A 22,145-nucleotide genomic window follows, 5' to 3' on the forward strand; every position below is an offset into this window, starting at 1 on the left:
GGCTATAGCCAGTTCTAGCATAGCTTCCTTCGTCTCACTCTGTAGTGACATCCAACATCACAAGCTGTCGGGAGTACTGTTTAATACCCGCTGAAGCAAAGCTCCATCCTGCCAGCAGTGACTACAGCTCCTATGATTCCAGACCCGCTTCTGGCTTCCCTTCACTTGATGGCTGCCATGGATAAGCGGTGTAGCTGATTTAGCCCGCACCAAATGCAGCTTGCTCTGACTCAATTGCCACTCACCCTTTGCAAGACGATAAGTAAAAATCTGGACTCCTCATTAAACCATATTCCATCTTGTGTGTGTGATAGAATTTATCTTGATTCCAAGGCTCAAGCTTATAGGTGCCATATCAGATATCCTATATTAAAATTGGCTAACTTGGACTCAGGAAATGCTTAACACGACACTTAAGACCATCTATGTTAAGTTCCGGGAGCAGAGAGCCCCCACCTGAGATGTCTGTTCTCTAATCTTTTTGTTCTTTCTTACCTTGGAACTTATTTGTTATGTGTACATGACGTTCATCCCTATGTCTTATCTGTACTCCTTTCCTATTACTGTTCTATGAGTATTTGCACGTAAGCACTTACTTTTTAATGTATAAAAACCCAGCTGATGAATAAAACGGCAGAGGCTTATTTTGAATACCAACAGGTGTCTGGTGTCTAATTCTCACTTCTCCAAGTGCACTTGTAATAACAATTTGGGCTTCCTCTGAATATAACAAAGATCATTATTTGGATCCACAACATGTGCAAATATAAAATATCGTATCAATGATTGTGTCCTACCTTTAGTACCATTTTACACTAACGGTGGCATTAAAAATGGCGCCATTGTGAATGGAGTTGTAATGAAGTTAGTGGCTCTCTGAAGTACAGTCTTGCATCAATGCTTGACATTTCAGTCCCACAAATGTGAAATAAGATATATTTTTAATTTATTTAGTGGGTGTAAAATGGTTAAGCTCATAAGAGAGTACCAAGGTAATTTATGAGCACAACATTCATTTTGAAGTTAGATTTCATTAGTGCAAAATGGAAAGGCTACTGTAGAATTAATGTAACAATTATTCTTTCTTAAACATTCTAAAAAAAAAAAAAAAAAAAGTATGTAGTCGATCAAACAAGACGATCGGATGTGGTTTCTGAACTTATTTTAAGTTGAGTTACTTAAGATTTCTGTCACTTGCTCTGTTACAGGCTACTGACTTCCAGTTACAGGCAACCTAATACTAGAATGAGTCATTACAGTCAGAACATTAAGGCAAGTGGAGCCCATTTATGGGTCAAACATTCAGCAGCACAAACCAGACAAGGAAATAACCTTCAAACCTTACTTTTGAATTTCATCGACTCACATTTTGTAGAATTTAGGTAAAGGTCACCCTTTTAAAAACAACCACTGCTTTCTCATGGCTTGGAATGTGGGTAAATGTTGGGATACTCTTGTATCAAGGATCTGTGGACAGATTTACAAAAGTGATAAATTAAAGAGATTGTACATACATTGGAAACCGAGTTCTGGACACCATAAACACGAGAAGGGAATAGAATTATGGAATACAGGTCCCTGCTCACATCTCTTGAGTGTTGATCTCTCTCAGGGTTGTTCAAATTAGCTGAATTGGAAAAAAGTCAGTTTATTTTTCTTGTCTGTTTCTTCCTTAGCTTCAATGTGAAGGTCTACAAAAGCATTGTATGTGTATTTTAGGGATATTTGTATATTTGTGAGGTGTAGGCCAACTTTGGATCTCCAGATAAACTTTAACACATGACTAGTGGTCAATATACATTAGGGATCTTATGGCTCTAATAATATCACTTTGTTACAGCATCTGGAATTTTCTTAAAATGTATTTTGGTGTAAGTGTTCTAAAGGGTATGATCTACAATGGTCTTTTGGGTCAAGCATATTAAAGCCTCTAGTTGTACAATCTATATTCCCCCTCGGTGATATGTGAAGGTTCTAGAGAGTGACTTTACATTTCGAGCACTGTCAAACTCATTCCTAGAGAAGACTGGTGACATTAGAGAAGAGGAGCGATCTATATTGTATGAAGTATTGGCCTTCATTCCTAATTTGTTACAGCACAAAAGGAATGCAGGGAGTGTTGATTGACAGTTCTTTGGACACTTAATAGTCTGGCTAACCTGCCCACATGACACCTATATTTACCTACCCTTACATAGTTCAACTCATCCAGAAACAGTTTCATATGTTAGTGCCCGTTTTACCACGGAACTGCAAAGACCAGAACGACAAACTCTCATTTCGAATGAATAATCTCTCTCTGATGTTGCAGGAGCAGAATCTGTTATTTTCTGTAACACAATATCACAGTAATTCGCTTGTGCATTTCTAACATCTAAATACGTAACTTTGCATCTTTCTTCAATGAAATGACTCTGTCATCAAAAACACATTTGTGAGCGTTTCATAAATATGAAATCTTTATGGAATGCTCATATTGACTGCATTGGAATCGAATTAAATTCTCAAACAGTCACAAAATATTATAGGACAAAATAGGAACAATGGGTTGCCAAAACTAAACCCATGTACATTATTTGGATCCCTGATGAAAAAAGTGAAGAACTGCTAATCTGTAAAATATTGGTACATTGTTGAACAAGAAGGAGGGTATTATTAAATTTAAGTGGACTGGCCATTGCCTAGACCAAGTGAATGCATACTGAGCACACCAGCTGTAGTTTGTGAAACATCACAAATAACACTAGACTGTAAGCTCGTTTGAGCAGGGTCCTCAACTACCTATTTTTCCGGTTATATTTTGTTATTGTCTCATTTGGTAGACCCCCCTCTTATTGTAAAGCGCTGCGGAATGAGCTGACGCTATATAAATACCAATATTAATAATAACACACGTGCTCTCAAGCAAAAACGCCTAGCGACCCAGATTGACAGAAAACATGCCTGGACCAATTACCCCCTGTAGTCCGTTACTGACTAAATCAAAGACGGTCTAATTCATTTTAATTTAACCCCAAACACATGGAAACAGAATTGACAGTCTTGGGGTTCAAATTAGGTCAATTAAGGAAATAGATAAAACATTGCAATAGAATTGTAAGAAGTGATTACTAGACACAAAGGATCAAAGAGTTAACAATGTTGAAATAAGGTTGAAATAAGGAAATTTTAGTTGCTGGATAGTTAGTTCATCATACTCCCTTCAGGCATTCTAAGGTTAACGAGAGTAATCACACAGCATGTACTTAGATAATTAACTGAGAGTCAAATAGAACACTCGCGTTTTAAAGTATTTTAAAATCAGAATTAGATCTTCTTCTTCGTATCTTCGATCATATCTTCTCTTTGGGCTACACATTAGTTCACTTTTTTAAATCGGTACAGCTGTTGAACAGGTGCTCTTTTCTCGTAGGAGTAATTCTGTAAATATCTGTGTGGACTCACTCTACTTTTATACGAGCAACATTTTCAAAACTCTCCCCTGATACAATGCTGACTCAGTGGAGATATTGAAATCGAAACAAAAGTATGATATTTATAACTGTATATAAGAAAAAAATCAAACAATGTTTGAAATGTTGTACCACTTGTCAAATCCCATGCCACCTTCCCAGTGTAAAACATGCTGTATGTAGTAATGTATACATGGTATAGATAAGTCATGTAAGAAGACGCCTTTGCCTGGTAGATCTAATGCTTTTTCTCTTGTAATTTCCATCTTTATGGGATTTGTATTACTAGTTTAGCAGACAAAAAGTGTTAAATCTTTTCTTTCTAATGCACAACATGAAAAAGCCTTGGAGGTGTTGAGAGGTGAAGCACTGGACCTTGTGTAGGTCCAACCCAGGTCATGTTCGCTATTATAATACAGGTAATTCTTCACCTCTTGCCCGTAACACTTTGCCCAATTCTGCCGCATGTCAAAAACAAACCCACTTTCCTCATTAAGCAGTAGTAGCCCATTTTGAACCCTGACTCAAGTTGACAGGCCCTGCCAGAAACCTTTGTAGCTCTCTCTTCAGCCAACAGACCATAACTGATAATCATAGACTGCTGTTTTCTTTCCTTCCTTTTCTCCTATCCCTATGTTACTCTAAATCTCTCCCCTCCCTTTCCCTATCCATTCCCCTGCCCTCTCCCTCCCCTCTGTCTCTCTCCCTCTATCTCCCACCCTTCCCCCAACCATTCTGTAGAATTAAGTTCAAACATGACATTAATGCTTAGTACAAATGTCACCACGAAGAACCATCCAGTTGGTTTTTCATAGCTTGCAGAACTTATTTATTCATTACGGCTTCAGAGTGGCACAGTCATTTGGAGCAGCTGCCAGCTGTGGGTGAAGACGACCCATATGCATACAGATCTACCCAGGTCTACCAGGAACTCTTGCCTCTGAAAAGGTGATACAACAAACCTTCATAACCCTTACTTCCTCCAGGGCTTCTAAATTAGGGCCACAGGGTTTATGGCTTGAGGGATATATTCTCCATTGAACAAACTGCCATAAATGCCAACATTTCACAAATTGTTCAATTTTTGGATAGTTTGCTCTGATAAGAATAATGTTAATAATTATCTTCTATATTTCTTTTGGCTCTATGATAAACTCCTTAAAATGGAAAGAACCCTTCTTTATTTACTGGAAGGGAGTTATTCTGCTTCCGAATACAGTTATGTATATTTTGTACTATGTTTGTGTAGAATACACTTGGGTGTTATTTCTCCAGAATCAGTATTTTTCCATAAATAATTGTTAGGGAACTTATAGTTTAGTTGATTTTAGTCCGCTTCTGAATAACAACTGTACATGAATCTTTTTATTGTGAAACATATTTTGGTTGTGGTCTGTTGCTAGGGGTCTTTAAAGTTTTTAGAATGAAACTATCCTTTTCTCTCTTCTATGTCCCTAGATTATATTTTTCAACATTTGGTTTTAACTTGCAAAGCAAAGTTCTACTAATGACAAGAAATTTGTTGTAGCACGAATGTTGCGTCACACACAGACAAATCACTTAAATAGAAACTGGCACATCGAGTCTTTGCTCAAGAGCTTTACCAAAAACTTTTGTTGTAGATGACGAGGTGAACCCAAAGGTCACTCAAGGCAGATATTTGATTTAAGCTCTTTTCTTTTGAGAGGCGCATGAAGCAATCGGTATTACTGCTCTACATTAGGCTACGAGACATTCCCAAGGCTGTCTTTTGGACCTGTATTTTGTAAAGTGGTCATCTTGCAGGTATTTTGGATCATTCACTGTGTAGTGTAGAGAATTTAGCAGAACATTCCCTACACAGTTTAGTGTAAAGAATTTAACAGAAGATTGAAAAATGTAGGTCAAAATGAATAAATTGGAACATTTCTCCAACATAGTTATTATGATCTAAAATTCTAAATTACATTGTCAATTCCTCTCAGTTCATAGTTTATTGAAACACCTTGTATATGATAGTATACTTTTTCAGTTATTTTTTATTGTTAATTTTGCAGAAAATTACAGTTAATAATTTATTTATGTTCAAACATAAATGGATACTTACAATTTATATCATGTTCCCATGTTTTTTTTCTCCCTAAATAGTGTTTTGTACAATTGTGCAATTATAAAAATGTTACTTCTGGGATTTAATTACACTTAGACATTCTCTAACTGATATGGTGTGGTGTACTAACAACTGACCTGTGAACTTTAGGCTGTAATAGCCTACATTAAAAATATCTCTAATTTAATTTAATTTAGAGATTTGTTTCTTTTAGAACTTGTTTGTACTTTGGCCCGAATTCTAGAGGCAATTGTCAACATGCTATTTAGGAGAAAAAAAAGACAGAATTTTCATTGGAAACATATTGTATTTTTGTAATTTGAGTTTGGAATGTGTTTAAAATGGAAAAAACGCACAGACCAAATTCTATGATTCTCAGAGAATCCATGTCATCCATGCCAATTAATGTCTGGTTCATAGGTCCTATATCAGTACGAGGTACTTGAATTATGCACTTGGCGTTAGTTTAGCAACCTATTCATCAACTGAACATCTGACCAGAGGCCGGTTCTTTACGAGTGATAAAATTATTGTGCTGAGTGTATGTAAATAATATTAAAAAAAAAAAAAAATGGAATCATTGAAATAACAATGCTGCAAATAGTAACCAGGAATTCCAGTTCCAATTTCTAAATAAGTCATTTTCTTAATTTGCTTAAGTTAACCGGTTAAACTAATTACATTAGGTTACATTTTGCATCACAATTTATTTAGACTCTGTATTGGGGAAGGGCTGTACTGCTCCAGTAAATAAATGATTGCAGGCTGTTGCCTAGATAAATATGATGTGCCTGCGTCTACTCACTAAATGATATGGGAGCCCATATTTGGGGAACAACTGCTTTGCCAAAGAGCTGCTGCAATATATTCTATTAGAATCTGTCTGTGTAAAAGTTAGGCAGAAAAACTGTCAGTACTCAAATAAAACTGTTGGTTTTTTTCTTTAAGAGCGGAAGCAGATAGGGGTATATGGTTAACATGTTTCAGACTGAGATTGCTTTCAAGCTAAGCAAATTAGTTCTAAAAATGACTTATTTAGAAATGAGAATTGTAATTCTTGGTTACCATTTGCAGCATTTGAAACTGTAGAGTTAAGGTCATGTTATTTCAATGATTCCTGTTTTTTTCATTATTGATGTTATTTACATACACTCATCACAATAATTAAAATGATTTTATGTAGCGCCTAGAGGTGCTTTGTAGTAAATGCAACTACAAGCAGAGGGCGCCAGAGTTAGACTAGCTTGGCACATTATCATAAAATATATATATATTTTATATTGTTTTTTGCACGTAAGTGGTGGGCAGCATGGGGGGAAAACATACACTGGGTTATTTCACTAAGCTAGCATTGTGGAATTGCAAATACTAAACTAAAGTAGCCACACAAACACAAAAAAAGTGAAATATGAGAATTTTATTAGTTTGCCTTTTACAAAAGTTTAAGATTTCGTCATCAAATCTCAAGAATTCCTTTTTTTGTCAATAACAAGTATGTTCACTCACTGAACAGTTTTAAAATGCAAACAGAATCTTCAAAATTAAATGAATTGATTTGGTAAAATTCTCTAAACATGCTATACTTTGATACATGCAACTTGTTTTGGACTATTTTGATCCGAATTCTGGAAATCAATTTTGAAATTCATTATCAGCTATTTAGTAAAAACAGAGCTTAGCATTTACACGAGGCACATCTACAAACCATATACTGTAATTTTCTCTAAGTACAAATTGTTCTCGTACTTACTATAAGAGTCATTCATTAAAGTGTGAATTTTTGGGAGGGAATTCATATTTCAAACTTCAGACTAAAATATCGGAATCGGACACATTTCTCCAGTCACCTGTTTTTGTTTGCGTGTCTGTGTGTATGAGTAATACTTAGTTTCTGTTGCTGATAAAAATGCTTTGAGGGAACACTGATGCGAGTAAGCATCACATTGAATGATTTCCCGAAGAATTTATTATCTACATAATACTTTGTCATAAGCTAGCCAGCAGGCCGAGACATTTAACGGACCACCGTCACCTCAAAACTAATTTTTTTTAAAAATAATAATTCTTTTCATCAAAAAATATTTTTTTTAAAATGAAGTTTATGTAAAAAAATTAGAAAACTACACTTTAGTATATGACAGGAGACAGGATCCTTCAGCCACATACATATACCTTGGGTCAGAGAGTGTTTTAAAAATGACAGTTAGTCTCTATGATCTTCCATGCTTAACTCCCTGCACAGAAGCAGGGAAAACCATAGAGACTAACTGTCAGTGTTCAAACACTGTCCTACCCAAGGTGCATACATATGGCTGAAGGATCCTGTCATATACTAACGGTAAGAACAAGTTTTATTCTCAAGGTTTTGTTTTTTTTTTACATATATATCTTTTCAATAAACCCATTTCCTGTCAAAACGTGATGAAATTATTATTATACCCGAAAAAATTGTTTTGGGGTGACAGCTGTCCTTTAAGTCAAAATATCTGAGTTGAAATGAAATTCCAACTTTGTAAACCAAAATATTAAGCGGTCAGCCTTCCCCTGAACAAACTAGAGTTCCTTAAGTATTATATTTAAGTAGCTACACATTGGAAAACTGTTTGTAATGACTGGGGCTGTTATGTTAATATAGACCAGGAGTAGGCAACCTTCGGCACACCAGATGTTGTGGACTACATCCACCAATAATGCTGACAAAGCATCATGGGAGGTATAGTCCAAAACATGAGTGCCAAAGGTTGCCTATGCCTGATATAGACTATCACTAGACCTAATGGGGATAATTGTTCATTAATCTCACAGAATGAAATGGAAGACCAATATTTTCGACATTCCAAACACTATTCGTTTTTATTTGTCTTAGTTTCTTGTTTATTCTTCAAATTATTTCCCCGGAGGATGCACGAGTAGGCACTGTCAAAGTGGGTGTGAGTGGGGCAAGATGTAGTGACAAGGAATGAAAGGAATGGTATAATGCAAAACTAAAACAAACACTAGAGCGAACAGGCTAACAGCTAACAAGACAACATAAAATATAAAATAAAAAAAAAGGTCAAAGGAAATTAAAAAGAAGAAAGTGCAGATAACAGAAAAGTGTTCCCAAAAAGGCTAAAGAGTGATGAACATTTATGTAGGAAGAGGTCTACCAAGGAAAGGGAAACACACCATATCACTGAAGAAGCTGCAAATTTTGCACCCCTGGAGGAATGAGCATTTTTTATGATGTTTTTTTTTTTTTTTTACATTATCTAATTTAATGCATCCTTAACCCCTTAATGACACAACTTCTGGAATAAAAGGGAATCATGACGGAATATATCCGTCGTCTGTCCTTAAGGGGTTAAAGTAACACTCTGGCCACCATAACAACTTAATTGGTTCACTGAAATAATGTTGTTATGGTTCGAGGAGGTCCCCGGGCGCTGGCTTAACTCAACGGGTAAAACTGTTTATTAATGGTGTAACCCATTGTGCTAAGCTGGCACTAAAGTGTTGAATCTGGTACCCAATGGCTCTGCCCAGCTATTTCAGTCACAGTCTGATGCTCAAGTCAGGAAGCCTTTGACCAAGAGCTGCTGATAGGCTAAAACAGACAGTTGACACTCTCAGCCAATGAGTAGCTCCCCATTTACTAAATTGCTTGGGAAACTTACATATTTCTCTAATTTTAACCCCTTGAGGTAGCCGGTGCCCGGAGACCTTCTTGCACTATAACAACGTAATTCTGATTCTGTTGTTATGGTGCCCGGAGTGTCTCTTTAAATCAAGTGATCTTTTGAAAATTGATGCACTGGTACTGCACTCATAATTGAAGAGCCATTGCAACAGCACTAGAATGAAGATCAGCATTTACCATCTGCTATTTAGACAGTTTCATTTTATAAGGGTACTAAAAACTGCCTATTAGAGTTCCGAAACACATTCATCTCTCTCTGGCTTGTATTTACTTGAAGTGACACTATAGTCACCAGAACAACTACAACTTAATGTAGTTGTTCTGGTGAGTACAATCATTGCCTTCAGGCATTTTAATATCAAACACTGACTTTTCAGAGAACAGGCAGTGCTTACATTGCCCCTAGGGACACCTCCAAGTGGTCACTCCTCAGATGGCCACTGGAGATGCTTCCTCAGGCAGCGCTGCACAGTAGGCAGCACTGCCATTCAGCGTCTCCACGCTGAATTTTCTTATAGAGATGCATTGATTCACTGCAACTCTATGAGGAGGTGCTGATTGGCCAAAACAGTGTTTGGCCCCGTCCCCTTGCCAATTTCAGCCAATCTAAGCTTTCCCCATCGGCAATTCTGATAATGTCACCAAGGGGCCCTGAAAAAAAAGTGATATTTAATTGCTTTTAAGGAGGGTAAACAGGGGAGAGGCAGCCACCTAAATGGTGGGTTTAACATTATAGAGTCAGAAATACATGGTTGTGTTCCTGACCCTATAGTTTTCCTTTAACACTAAAATGTCAGGAATGAAAGAATGCACTGCAAAATCAGTCACAGCTTGTTCACTAAATGTCTAATTGTTGGCCATTGTCCAATTTAAAAAATGTAGGCTAAAATATTTGACTTGGAAAAACATAGTTACTTTTCCACCCACAATTTGAAAGCTCCTGGCCAATTACTGACAATTCATTGTTTAGTGCACAATATTGAAAGTGTGATAATAAATATACAGTGGAATGTATTCTCAAAACTCAAAACTGTAGAGAATTCAAATCTAAATGGGCAAATTTTGACTAGAAGAGCTGATATGGAAACATATTCCAACTCTGCTAAATTTGGCTATTTTAGCCTGAGTTTCCGAGTTTTTATTTAATAATACGATAGACTTAAGTTTCATGTTCTGAAAAGTGGTGTAAAGATAGGAAAGTGGAATAGTCACCAATGGATGTGCCTGCTGGTTCCTCTGGTTTCCAAAAAGAGTTTCAAATTTAAAGGGTTAGTCCGAGCACAGTGACCACTTTAGTGAGTTGAAGTGGTCATGGAGTCTGGAGGTCATGGGGTTTGTGTTTGCTGTGTTTCACTTTCAAAAGTGGCACATATGGAAATGAACTCCTCTTCTGCTGGAGGTATAACTCCACCTTCGACAGCGTCACTGAAGTCATTAGCCAACCTTGAACTAGAGTTCTGGGCTGGCTAATTTAAATTCTGTAAAAAAAATGTTTTGCAAAGAATTGCATTTATTGGCCGACAGGGTTTGGCTAAAGATTGTCGATTATTGGCAAGAGAGTTGGACAGGAGCCTGGTGGAGACTAATAAAAGGAGGCAAATTCTTACTAAAAAGCTTGCCCCATTATCGGGAAATCGGACCAGGTTACTCCTCGCATCAGCGGGCTCTAGTGGTAATGAAGCTCGGAATAACCCACCAAGGACACAGTAGATAAACTGGAAGCATAGCTGACATAGAGAATTGTTCTCTAAATTTGAAATTCACTTCCAATTCACTTTGAATTCTCACCTTGTGAATTACCCTGTCAGTTTTCCGCTGTGTGAATTCAGGAGGTCGGGAGAAATGATTTAATCCTCTCTTCATGCCCCAAGTTTACTGCCTGCAGGCGCATATTCTAATTTTAGAATCTTAGGCTGATGCTGTACGGAGTGACAGCAAAATACGTGTCACATGGTCGCTATGTTACTTATTGTCACGCAGGACACATACATGGCTTACTATTCACAAATAGACACCGACTAGGTAAAGTCACAGACTACTGCAAATCAAAGCACTGACATTGTAGCTTTTATACAGAACAGTTTTTGAAATATTTTTATTACGGAATTTTCACTAATGTCATTTGTACCTTGTGATGCGAACTCTTCCCATCACTAATTTTTATCAGTTCAAATTTCATCTCTCCTGTGAGGATATTTCGATACTTACCATGCACTTAATTAAGTAATGCAGGGTTTATTAGAAATAGTTTTTTTTGCAAGAAGAGTTAATTAGAAGGTCTACACCACCTATACAATAAGCTACCTGCCAGGTAGGGTGTGAACTATTATTAAACCATTAGAGACCCTTGGTGGAATAATTTTGTTGTAATGAATCAATGGAATCTCCCACTCATTTGGGAAAATTGAAAAGGCAAATGTTTCCATTTAAACAAAAAGTTTGTTATATATGTCTTCAGGCTATAGATTGCATTTATACATTATATTCTATTTACCATAACTACATCACAAGACCGCAAAATATAGAGAAGGAAGATAGGCAGAGAAGGAGAGTGTAAAGCCGTAGTTTTCTTAGGGATCCAGAATTACAAGGACAGGCCCAGTCTGTACTTTGAACACTCTTTAAAAGGCATTGCAAGAAGTGTATTATATGTTGATAGAACACCCTACAATATATGTATAGACACCATAGGGGCGCACATAGGGTGTTCCGGTGGTGCCCAGGCACATCCTAATGAAACAGTAGTGCCAGCTTCAGCACAAATTGGCAGGGAGATCAAAAGATCTCCCTGACCGGTAATGCGACGCTTTTTAAAAATTGTGTATGGTCCAATTCATTATGATTGGGCCAGCCGTGAGCCGGCAAGGAAATCAAAATATCTCTCTGCCAGATCTTTAAAACTCCTTCCCTGGTGGTCTGTTGTACAGACGCACTCCCTTGCGGTTCCGGCACTATGTAAGGGAATCAGAAAGCAGGCACTGGCACTGGGTTTCCAAATCTGCTCTCTGATGTCATCACAGAGCGCCAGACTGGGAGAATCGCGGCTGCACCAGGACCCCATTTGACCACCAGGAAATCCACCAGCAGCCCACCAAACCACCAGGGACTCACAGGTTATTTTAGGACTGGACCTCTGATATTTTCTAACATAGCTTTTCACAAACAGGCAACTGATTCCCATTAAAGGTACACTCCGAGCGCCATAACAACTTCATCAAAGTAAAGTTGTGACGGTGTCAGGAATTCACCCGGCGCAGTCATACGGGTAAGTGTTAAACTGGATTTGAACGTTTTAACACTAAAGATGTGTCCCGAGGCACCAGTCTCTCCCTCTCCTCCTAAGCTCCAGGCTAATAATGAAGCATTAGTGCGAGAAGCGAGGAGGCAGCAGTGATTGTCTGAAATGATCTGTTGACGCTCTCAGCCTTTCACTGGCCATTCGCTGTAAGTAAATATACATTTCTTTACTCTCAATGGACATCCAGTGATGACATGTCTGAAAACATTTTAACACCTAAAGGTAAGACAGCGTTGATGACTCATTGAGAAGAAGTTGTTATGGTGATTAGAGAATTCCATTACTTAATTCAATCAGCTTAACTTGACATAGACAAGGATAACTGCACCTGTAACTTTAAACCCCCCAAACCCCTCAGCTTATCCTTACCCTATTATGATACCCCAACCTTAAATGCCCTTTAGCTTTACTCTTCCTTAGCAGTGTCAATTTTTCTTATACAAGGGACGTTCGATTAGCTGTCAACTACAGCTATATTGAAATTAATCTTAACATTGTCATGGGATTTGAAAATAGCTGGGATCCATTCGGTTAAGAACGATTTCAGTTTGAGAATACAGTCATCTCACAGAAAAATTATCGGCCAAACTAAAATTAATTGAGACAAATGAAATCGGATACATTTGCTAATACTCATTTGGTGCTTAGACTGGTGAGTTTAGGTGAGAGACCAATCCATTTGCAAAATTTACACCCAAATAAATAGTGCCGAAAATCTCTAAATTGGGTGCGTTCGAGAAATTTTCATCTCTGCTTTTTTTGTCTTAATTTTACAGGTGAATTGCTAATGTTCCAAAATGTACTGTTTAGTGAATAAACACCAGGATTAGCAAATAATCTCCCGAGAATGGCCTCTGTCTAATGTGTCTTTTGCTTTCAATAGCAAACTATACAGAACAATCCTATTACGATGGCTTTGTCACATTATATCAACAGCTTGCGAGTATCCAATCAAACAGGATAAGCACATGCAATGGATTTATGGGTGGGAGGGGTTAAATAATGCAGCGGACCATTTCTCGTTTCAAAAACATTGAATGAAAACATATTTGAGTTACCCCAGCGGTGAGACCATCAGAGTTATGTATTAAAGTGAGAAATGTGAAATTCAAATTTAAAACCAAAGAAGCCAAAACTTTGATGAAATGGAGACTTTTTCTAGTTTGGCCCCTTTGGCCTTAGAGTGTAACTCCAATGAGAAAACTGTGGTTTCACAAACGTAAAAACAAAACAAAAAAACCCTAAAACTTACCTCTGTTCCAGTGCTTCTATCTCCTCTGTTGACATCACTTCCCCATGCTGGAGGAGGAGGGATGTCATGGAGTCCAAGCAGAGGGGAGGACAAGGGTGGCATGGAAGAAGGGGGGTTTGTTCCCATTGGACACCTGTTGCCAACATGCTGTGCGTGTGGACGTCAGACGTCCACTCTATATAGCAAAACTGCCTCACTGTTTCATAAAGCTAAAGTTGTTTTGGTGACTATAGTGTACATTTAAAGGAACGCTATAGGCAACAAAACAACTTTAGCTTAATGACGCTGTTTTAATGTATAGATCATGCCCCGGCAGTCTCACTGCTCAATTCTCTGCCATATAGAAGTTCCGCTTTCTTTTTCCCCCAAATGTTTTTTTATTATATATAGATATTTTTTTTTTTTTTACCAATTGTGCCTGCTATGTCAGCAAGGGTACTGATGATCATTTTTGGCAGTTAAATGAGTTTTGTCGAGTTATTTAAACTTTTGCATCAACAAACAAATTGTAGACTGAAGGCACAAAGACTACTCAAGCAAGTATAATCCAAGGAAGTAGGTGCCCTCTTTTTAAGTATATTTCAGTAAATATTTATTTAACACAGTTGAGTTACCGTTTTGCCTTCAAGCAAGCTTTAGTCTATTGCTGTTATCTAACACTCTCTTAGCCGGAGAGGAAAAGAATTTGCCCAACACCAGATTTTTTTTTTTTTTTTAGAAACTCTCCTGTTGTTTAATTGGGTGTTTCATGTAGCTGTATACACTAATCAGCTTCCAGGGATTGCCCTGATCTAATGCATTGTAAATAAACATTGTATTCTGTGTGCTGGTGGGAACTGGTCCTACATTGGAACTAACAGTTTAACAAGTGGGATATTTATTGCTACAGATCCACTATAGTTGAAAAAAAGAAGGTCAGATTCTTTATCCAGAATCCTCTGATTTACAATTCTAGCTTGTGATGTTTAAGTTTATCATTATAACTGTGTAGGAACTGATACAAATAAATAGAAAAGGGGAAAGAGGTATCATACAGTGTGAGTAAATTGAGAGATCCATCTATTCCATATGGAGAGCAAGCCATGCTTCTTTGAGTTTTTTTTTCTGCTGATGGAAAGTGCATGAAATGCTGCCTGGTTCTATGTAGCATTCATATGCTGTAGAGGAAAACTAATTAATTATTCAGTACATTTAGAGTCCCTTCTTGTTTAATTTTATCATGCATTAACAAAGCAAGAAGACGTGATAGATGTCCAGGAAAGCATTCCCAGGTGGAGAACACTCAGATGTTAATATGGTGATTATATATCCAAGGTGGAGAACACTCAGGTGTTAATATGTTGATTAGATATATAAGGTGGAGAACACTCGGGTGTTAATATGGTGATTAGATATACAAGGTGGAGAACACTCGGTTGTTAATATGGTGATTAGATATACAAGGTGGAGAACACTCGGGTGTTAATATGATGATTAGATATCCCAGGTGGAGAACACTCGGGTGTTAATATGATGATTATATATCCAAGGTGGAGAACACTCAGGTGTTACTTAATATTATGATTAGATATACAAGGTGGAGAACACTTGGGTGTTAATATGGTAATTAGATATCCAAGGTGGAGAACACTCAGATGTTAATTAATATTGTGATTAGATATACAAGGTGGAGAACACTCGGGTGTTAATATGGTGATTAGATATCCAAAGTGGAGAACATTCAGGTGTTAATATGGTGATTAGATATCCCAGGTGGAGAACACTCGGGTGTTAATATGGTGATTAGATATCCAAGGTGGAGAACACTCAGATGTTACTTAATATTATGATTAGATATACAAGGTGGAGAACACTCAGGTGCTAATATGGTGATTAGATATCATAGGTGGAGAACACTCGGGTGTTAATATGGTGATTAGATATCCAAGGTGGAGAACACTCAGATGTTACTTAATATTATGATTAGATATACAAGGTGGAGAACACTCAGGTGTTAATATGGTAATTAGATATCCAAGGTGGAGAACACTCAGATGTTACTTAATATTATGATTAGATATACAAGGTGGAGAACACTCAGGTGTTAATATGGTGATTATATATACAAGGTGAGAACACTTGGGTGTTAATATGGTGATTAGATATCCAAGGTGGAGAACATTTAGATGTTAATTAATATTGTGGTTAGCTATACAAGGTGGAGAACACTCGGGTGTTAATATGGTGATTATATATATAAGGTGGAGAACATTCAGATGTTAATATGGTGATTAGATATCCAAGGTAGAGAACATTAAGATGTTAATATGGTGATTAGATATCCTAGGTGGAGAACACTTGGTGTTAATATGGTGATTAGCTATCCAAGGTGGAGAACACTCAGGTGGTTGATTAATATGGTGATTAGCTATACAAGGTGGAGAACACTCGGGTGTTAATATGGTGAGTAGATATACAAGGTGGAGAACACTCGGGTGTTAATATGGTGATTAGAAATCCAAAGTGGAGAACATTCAGCTGTTAATATGGTGATTAGATATCCCAGGTGGAGAACACTCGGGTGCTAATATGGTGATTAGATATCCAAGGTGGAGAACACTCAGATGTTACTTAATATTATGAGTAGATATACAAGGTGGAGAACACTCGGGTGTTAATATGGTAATTATATATCCACGGTGGAGAACACTCAGATGTTACTTAATATTATGATTAGATATACAAGGTGGAGAACACTCGGGTATTAATATGGTGATTAGATATACAAGGTGGAGAACACTTGGGTGTTAATATGGTGATTAGATGTCCAAGGTGGAGAACATTCAGATGTTAATTAATATTGTGGTTAGCTATACAAGGTGGAGAACACTCGGGTGTTAATATGGTGATTATATATATAAGGTGGAGAACATTCAGATGTTAATATGGTGATTAGATATCCAAGGTAGAGAACATTAAGATGTTAATATGGTGATTAGATATCCTAGGTGGAGAACACTTGGTGTTAATATGGTGATTAGCTATCCAAGGTGGAGAACACTCAGGTGGTTAATTAATATGGTGATTAGCTATACAAGGTGGAGCACACTCGGGTGTTAATATGGTGAGTAGATATCCAAGGTGGAGAACACTCGGGTGTTAATATGGTGATTAGATATCCAAGGTGGAGAACACTCGGGTGTTAATATGGTGATTAGATATCCAAGGTGGAGAACACTCGGGTGTTAATATGGTGATTAGCTATCCAAGGTGGAGAACACTCAGGTGGTTAATTAATATGGTGATTAGATATCCAAGGTGGAGAACACTCAGATGTTACTTAATATTATGATTAGATATACAAGGTGGAGAACACTCAGGTGTTAATATGGTGATTATATATACAAGGTGGAGAACACTTGGGTGTTAATATGGTGATTAGATATGCAAGGTGGAGAACATTTAGATGTTAATTAATATTGTGGTTAGCTATACAAGGTGGAGAACACTCGGGTGTTAATATGGTGATTATATATATAAGGTGGAGAACATTCAGATGTTAATATGGTGATGGTATCCAGGGTAGAGAAAATTAAGATGTTAATATGGTGATTAGATATCCTAGGTGGAGAACACTTGGTGTTAATATGGTGATTAGCTATCCAAGGTGGAGAACACTCAGGTGGTTGATTAATATGGTGATTAGCTATACAAGGTGGAGAACACTCGGGTGTTAATATGGTGATTAGAAATCCAAAGTGGAGAACATTCAGCTGTTAATATGGCGATTAGATATCCAAGGTGGAGAACACTCAGATGTTACTTAATATTATGATTAGATATACAAGGTGGAGAACACTCAGGTGTTAATATGGTGATTAGATATCCCAGGTGGAGAACACTCGGGTGTTAATATGGTGATTAGATATCCAAGGTGGAGAACACTCAGATGTTACTTAATATTATGAGTAGATATACAAGGTGGAGAACACTCGGGTGTTAATATGGTAATTAGATATCCACGGTGGAGAACACTCAGATGTTACTTAATATTATGATTAGATATACAAGGTGGAGAAAACTCGGGTATTAATATGGTGATTAGATATACAAGGTGGAGAACACTTGGGTGTTAATATGGTGATTAGATGTCCAAGGTGGAGAACATTCAGATGTTAATTAATATTGTGGTTAGCTATACAAGGTGGAGAACACTCGGGTGTTAATATGGTGATTATATATATAAGGTGGAGAACATTCAGATGTTAATATGGTGATTAGATATCCAAGGTAGAGAACATTAAGATGTTAATATGGTGATTAGATATCCTAGGTGGAGAACACTTGGTGTTAATATGGTGATTAGCTATCCAAGGTGGAGAACACTCAGGTGGTTAATTAATATGGTGATTAGCTATACAAGGTGGAGCACACTCAGGTGTTAATATGGTGAGTAGATATCCAAGGTGGAGAACACTTGGGTGTTAATATGGTGATTAGATATCCAAGGTGGAGAACACTCGGGTGTTAATATGGTGATTAGCTATCCAAGGTGGAGAACACTCAGGTGGTTAATTAATATGGTGATTAGCTATACAAGGTGGAGAACACTCGGGTGTTAATATGGTGATTAGATATCCAAGGTGGAGAACACTCGGGTGTTAATATGGTGACTAGGTATCCAAGGTGGAGATCGCCCCTCCATGTATAGGTACATGATATGGACAGAAGTATTGGGACACACTTCTTAATTATTGATTTCAGTTGTTCCAATAAGACCCATTGCCACAAGTGTATAAAATCAAGCACCTAGCCTTGCAGCACGAAGTCTGCATTTACAAACATTTGTAAAAAAAAGATAGGTCTGAAGAGCTCAGTGAATTCAAGGTGGTAACTGTGATAGAATGCCAATAAGTCAGTTCAAGAAATGTCATCCCTCCTAGATTTTCAACGATCAACTGTAAGTAGTATTATTGGAAAGTGGAAACATTTAGAAACAGCAGCCACGAAGCGGAAGACCATGTAAAGTTGCAGAGAGGGCTCACCAAGTGCTGAGGCGCATGATGCGTAAAAGTTACAAATGCTCTTCTTATTCAATAGCTGAAGAGTTGCAAACTTCCACTGACACTAATATCAGCATAAAAACTGTATGGTGGGAGTTTCATGGAATGTGTTTCCATGGCCGAGCAGCGGCATTCAAGCCTCCTATCACCAAGTACAATGCTAAGTGTCGTATCGAGTAGCATAAAGCATGCCACCATTGGACTCTGGAACAGTGGAAATGTGTTCTGTGGAGTTACGAATCATGCTTCTCTGTTTGACAGCCTGATGGGCTAATCTGGGTTTGGTGGATGCCAGGAAAGCGCTACCTACCTACATTGTGCCAACTGCAAAGTATGGTTGAGGAGGAGGGTTAATGGTATGGGGCTGTTTTTTAGGGGTTGGGCTAAGGTGTTCCCTTACTTTCAGTGAAGGAAAATCTTAATGCTTCAGCATACTAAAACAGTTTGGACAATGCTATTAGCTGTGCCCTCGTGCACAAAGGAAGGTCCATAAAGACATGGTTGGATGAGTTTGGTGTGGAAGAATTTGACTGGCCTGCACAGAGCCCTGACCTCAACCCCATCAACACCTTTAGAATGAACCAGAATGGAGATTACGAGCCAGGCCTCCTTGTCCAACACCAGTGCCTGACCTCTACCGAATGAATGGGCAAAAATTTTCACAGAAACACTCCAAAATCTTGTGCAAAGAAGAGTTCCCAGAAGAGTGGAAGCTATCAGATCTGCAAAAGGGTGACAAACTACATATTAATGTCTATGTATTTAGAATATGATGTTATAAAAGTCCATTTGGTATAATGGTGAGGTGTCTCAATACTTTTGGACATATAGTGAGTGTAACATGAGTATTATTTTGTACTTTTAATGTTTTGGAATTCAATAAAAAGAAGATTTGTGCTACAACACCTTTGGATTTTTCACGTATGTGGAGGGCAATGACTGGGATTTTTTAAACTTCTATTTGGGCACATCAGACATTCCTAGGTGGAGAACACTCTATGGTTATCTGGCATCCTTATATGGAGATCACCCTGGCTTAATAATTAATTAATTTATTATGATGGTGTTAATTACTGTAAGGGTTTTTAGTTGTGCTGAGAAGATCTGAGAAGATCTAAGGTGCACTGAGACGTCACATAGTGCAACAGGTAGCTTAATTCATGAACAAATGTAAACAAATCCACTTGGTAAGCCCAAACATGAATTAAACTTACCTTCTGAGCTAAACATCCTGCTTAGTAGGGGGGTAGTGTTCCCTCTCATGCTTGTAAGACGTCTAATGAGCTGCTGTTTGTCTCTTAAACTCCACAATACACCCACAAAAGATTCAGCTATGCTCCCCATCTCCCTTAATCTTAAGAGCATTCCTTCCATACTTACCTCTTCAAATTTGTTCCACTGACTACAAGCTAATAGCACCCACCTAATTTCACCCTCTGTATCATTAGGTATCTGACTGTCTTGGAACCTTACCTACAGTATCAATGTTCCCTGATTTTTCAGCTGTTCATGTAGTTTTTGCGGCTTGCCAGGAGAGCCCTTCCTCAGTATTAATAAGTTAGTAATGTCATTTGTCATTTAAAGCATTGTTGTAAACCCTGTATAGATTGCAGGGGGGGATTTAAGGTGGTGTTTTGTATGTAAATAATCTATTTCCACTGTACCACTTTGTTCAGACAGTTTTTTTGTTTAGGAGTTTAAATTACAAAACCAAGGGCTCTCGTTGGCACCCATAGACTGCCCCTCTATTTGACTCTTTGGAATTTACGTATGTTGCTGCCCATTTTTATTTATTTTTTGATATTAACTACACCGTGTTCTTTGATTTGTTACTTTCCATATACTCTTTGGAATTTACACTTACAAATGATCAATATCTATTCCATCCAACTTGGTTTGCGATAATAGTCTGACAGCATGGGGAGTAGGTTAGCCTAAATTATTTACCCAATTATTAGGCCTGCTTGCTCCAGTTAAAGAAATGTTTTGATTATACAATGACACATAGCTGACCTCAATTTTCTTTAAATTTAGGTTCTCAGAAGACACTTGAGTGAGATGTCCCACTGATGTACCAAGCCATCACCTGCTCTATGCACTGCAAGTTGGTCCATGGGGGCTGATGGCACTGATCAAAAGTTCAGAATGTTGAACATACAGAACAGTGCATGGGGTGGCAGGCAGGATTGGTACCAGGATAACCTAGTGACTGGGCCACCAAATCCAGGTATGTATGCATGATGTGGCAAAAACAAATTTACTGTAATCAAGGTACGTGCAAAGAGCATGCCAGATGTGTTTAAGTTTAAGTACACTGTAATACAGGGCTCATATGTTCACACTGCCACGTTTAAGTCCATACTGACACTACTCTTGTATGTACGTAGCGGGGAATGTGGTGCATCTAAGAGAAAATAACTTACCCGAATTCTCCCCCCAATAACAACAGACACCGAATATTGTATGAAACAGGCCACAGCATTTATTAAACATACAACTGTAGGACTCATCCGAACTTTATTAACCTTCAATTCAAATATAAATAAGCGCATAAATATATATATATATAAACCATAACTTAACATATAAATTACAACCTATTGCCCTACAGCCTTTAGCTTAAATAACCGTCCTTGCCAACGAACTTAACCAGGTGCCTATGCACCAAAACCTGCCCACTGGGCTCTCGCCTCCCCCCTCGTCCAAACCAAAATTCCCTTTTTCTTTAAATGCTCACCACCAGCCAGCTTTTAGCTCGGTGGGCACGTCCAAGTCGGTAACTGAAAAGTTTACCTTACAGAGCAGGGGAGGTTGAGACCCACCTTGTCCATCTCCTGACATTCCATCTGATACTCCCCAACCCTGTTGGCAAGGACACGCTCCCTGCTAGCTGTGACAGAAATAAAAACACAAAAAGAGGGTAGGTGGGAGGGAAGTTGTTTGCTGGCTAGAATCCCAAAAGGCACTGAGGTAAGATGATCCCTGCCCCACTACAAGCCCATAACCACTCCCCTAAACACATACAGCCAATCACCAGCACCATCCCCACACTCATACATGTGCCCTTGTCCGTTTAGCTGTGCTTACCCCCTGGGCCTAAAAGCTGTTATAGTTGAAGAGGAAGATTATCATTTATTTTTAACAAATGATGTTTAACATATTTATAAATGATCTTAAAATAAGCATTGAAAGTCCTGTTTCAGTGTTTGCAGATGACACAAAACTCTGTAAAGTAATACAATGTGAGCAAGATATTACTTTGCTGCAGAGGGATTTAGATAGACTGGGGGACTGGACACTCAAATAATGGCAGATGAAATTTAATGTAGAAAA

The 22,145-nt window shown here is 37.9% G+C and overlaps 1 protein-coding gene across 1 annotated transcript in view; it reads left to right on the forward strand.

Moving 5' to 3' along the window:
* The first annotated feature begins 4,244 nt into the window (after positions 1-4,244).
* The window catches only part of LOC134577392 (paired box protein Pax-6-like), a 45,625-nt gene continuing 27,724 nt past the window's right edge, over positions 4,245-22,145 (forward strand). The window contains exons 1-2 of the mRNA XM_063436107.1: positions 4,245-4,400; positions 20,847-21,039. Of these exons, the coding sequence (XP_063292177.1) occupies positions 20,925-21,039 (115 nt within the window). The 5' untranslated portion in view covers positions 4,245-4,400; positions 20,847-20,924. The remainder of the gene's footprint in view (positions 4,401-20,846; positions 21,040-22,145) is intronic.

This window comes from Pelobates fuscus, chromosome 11, assembly GCF_036172605.1.
Source record: "Pelobates fuscus isolate aPelFus1 chromosome 11, aPelFus1.pri, whole genome shotgun sequence".
In the NCBI taxonomy this organism is placed as follows: domain Eukaryota; kingdom Metazoa; phylum Chordata; class Amphibia; order Anura; family Pelobatidae; genus Pelobates; species Pelobates fuscus.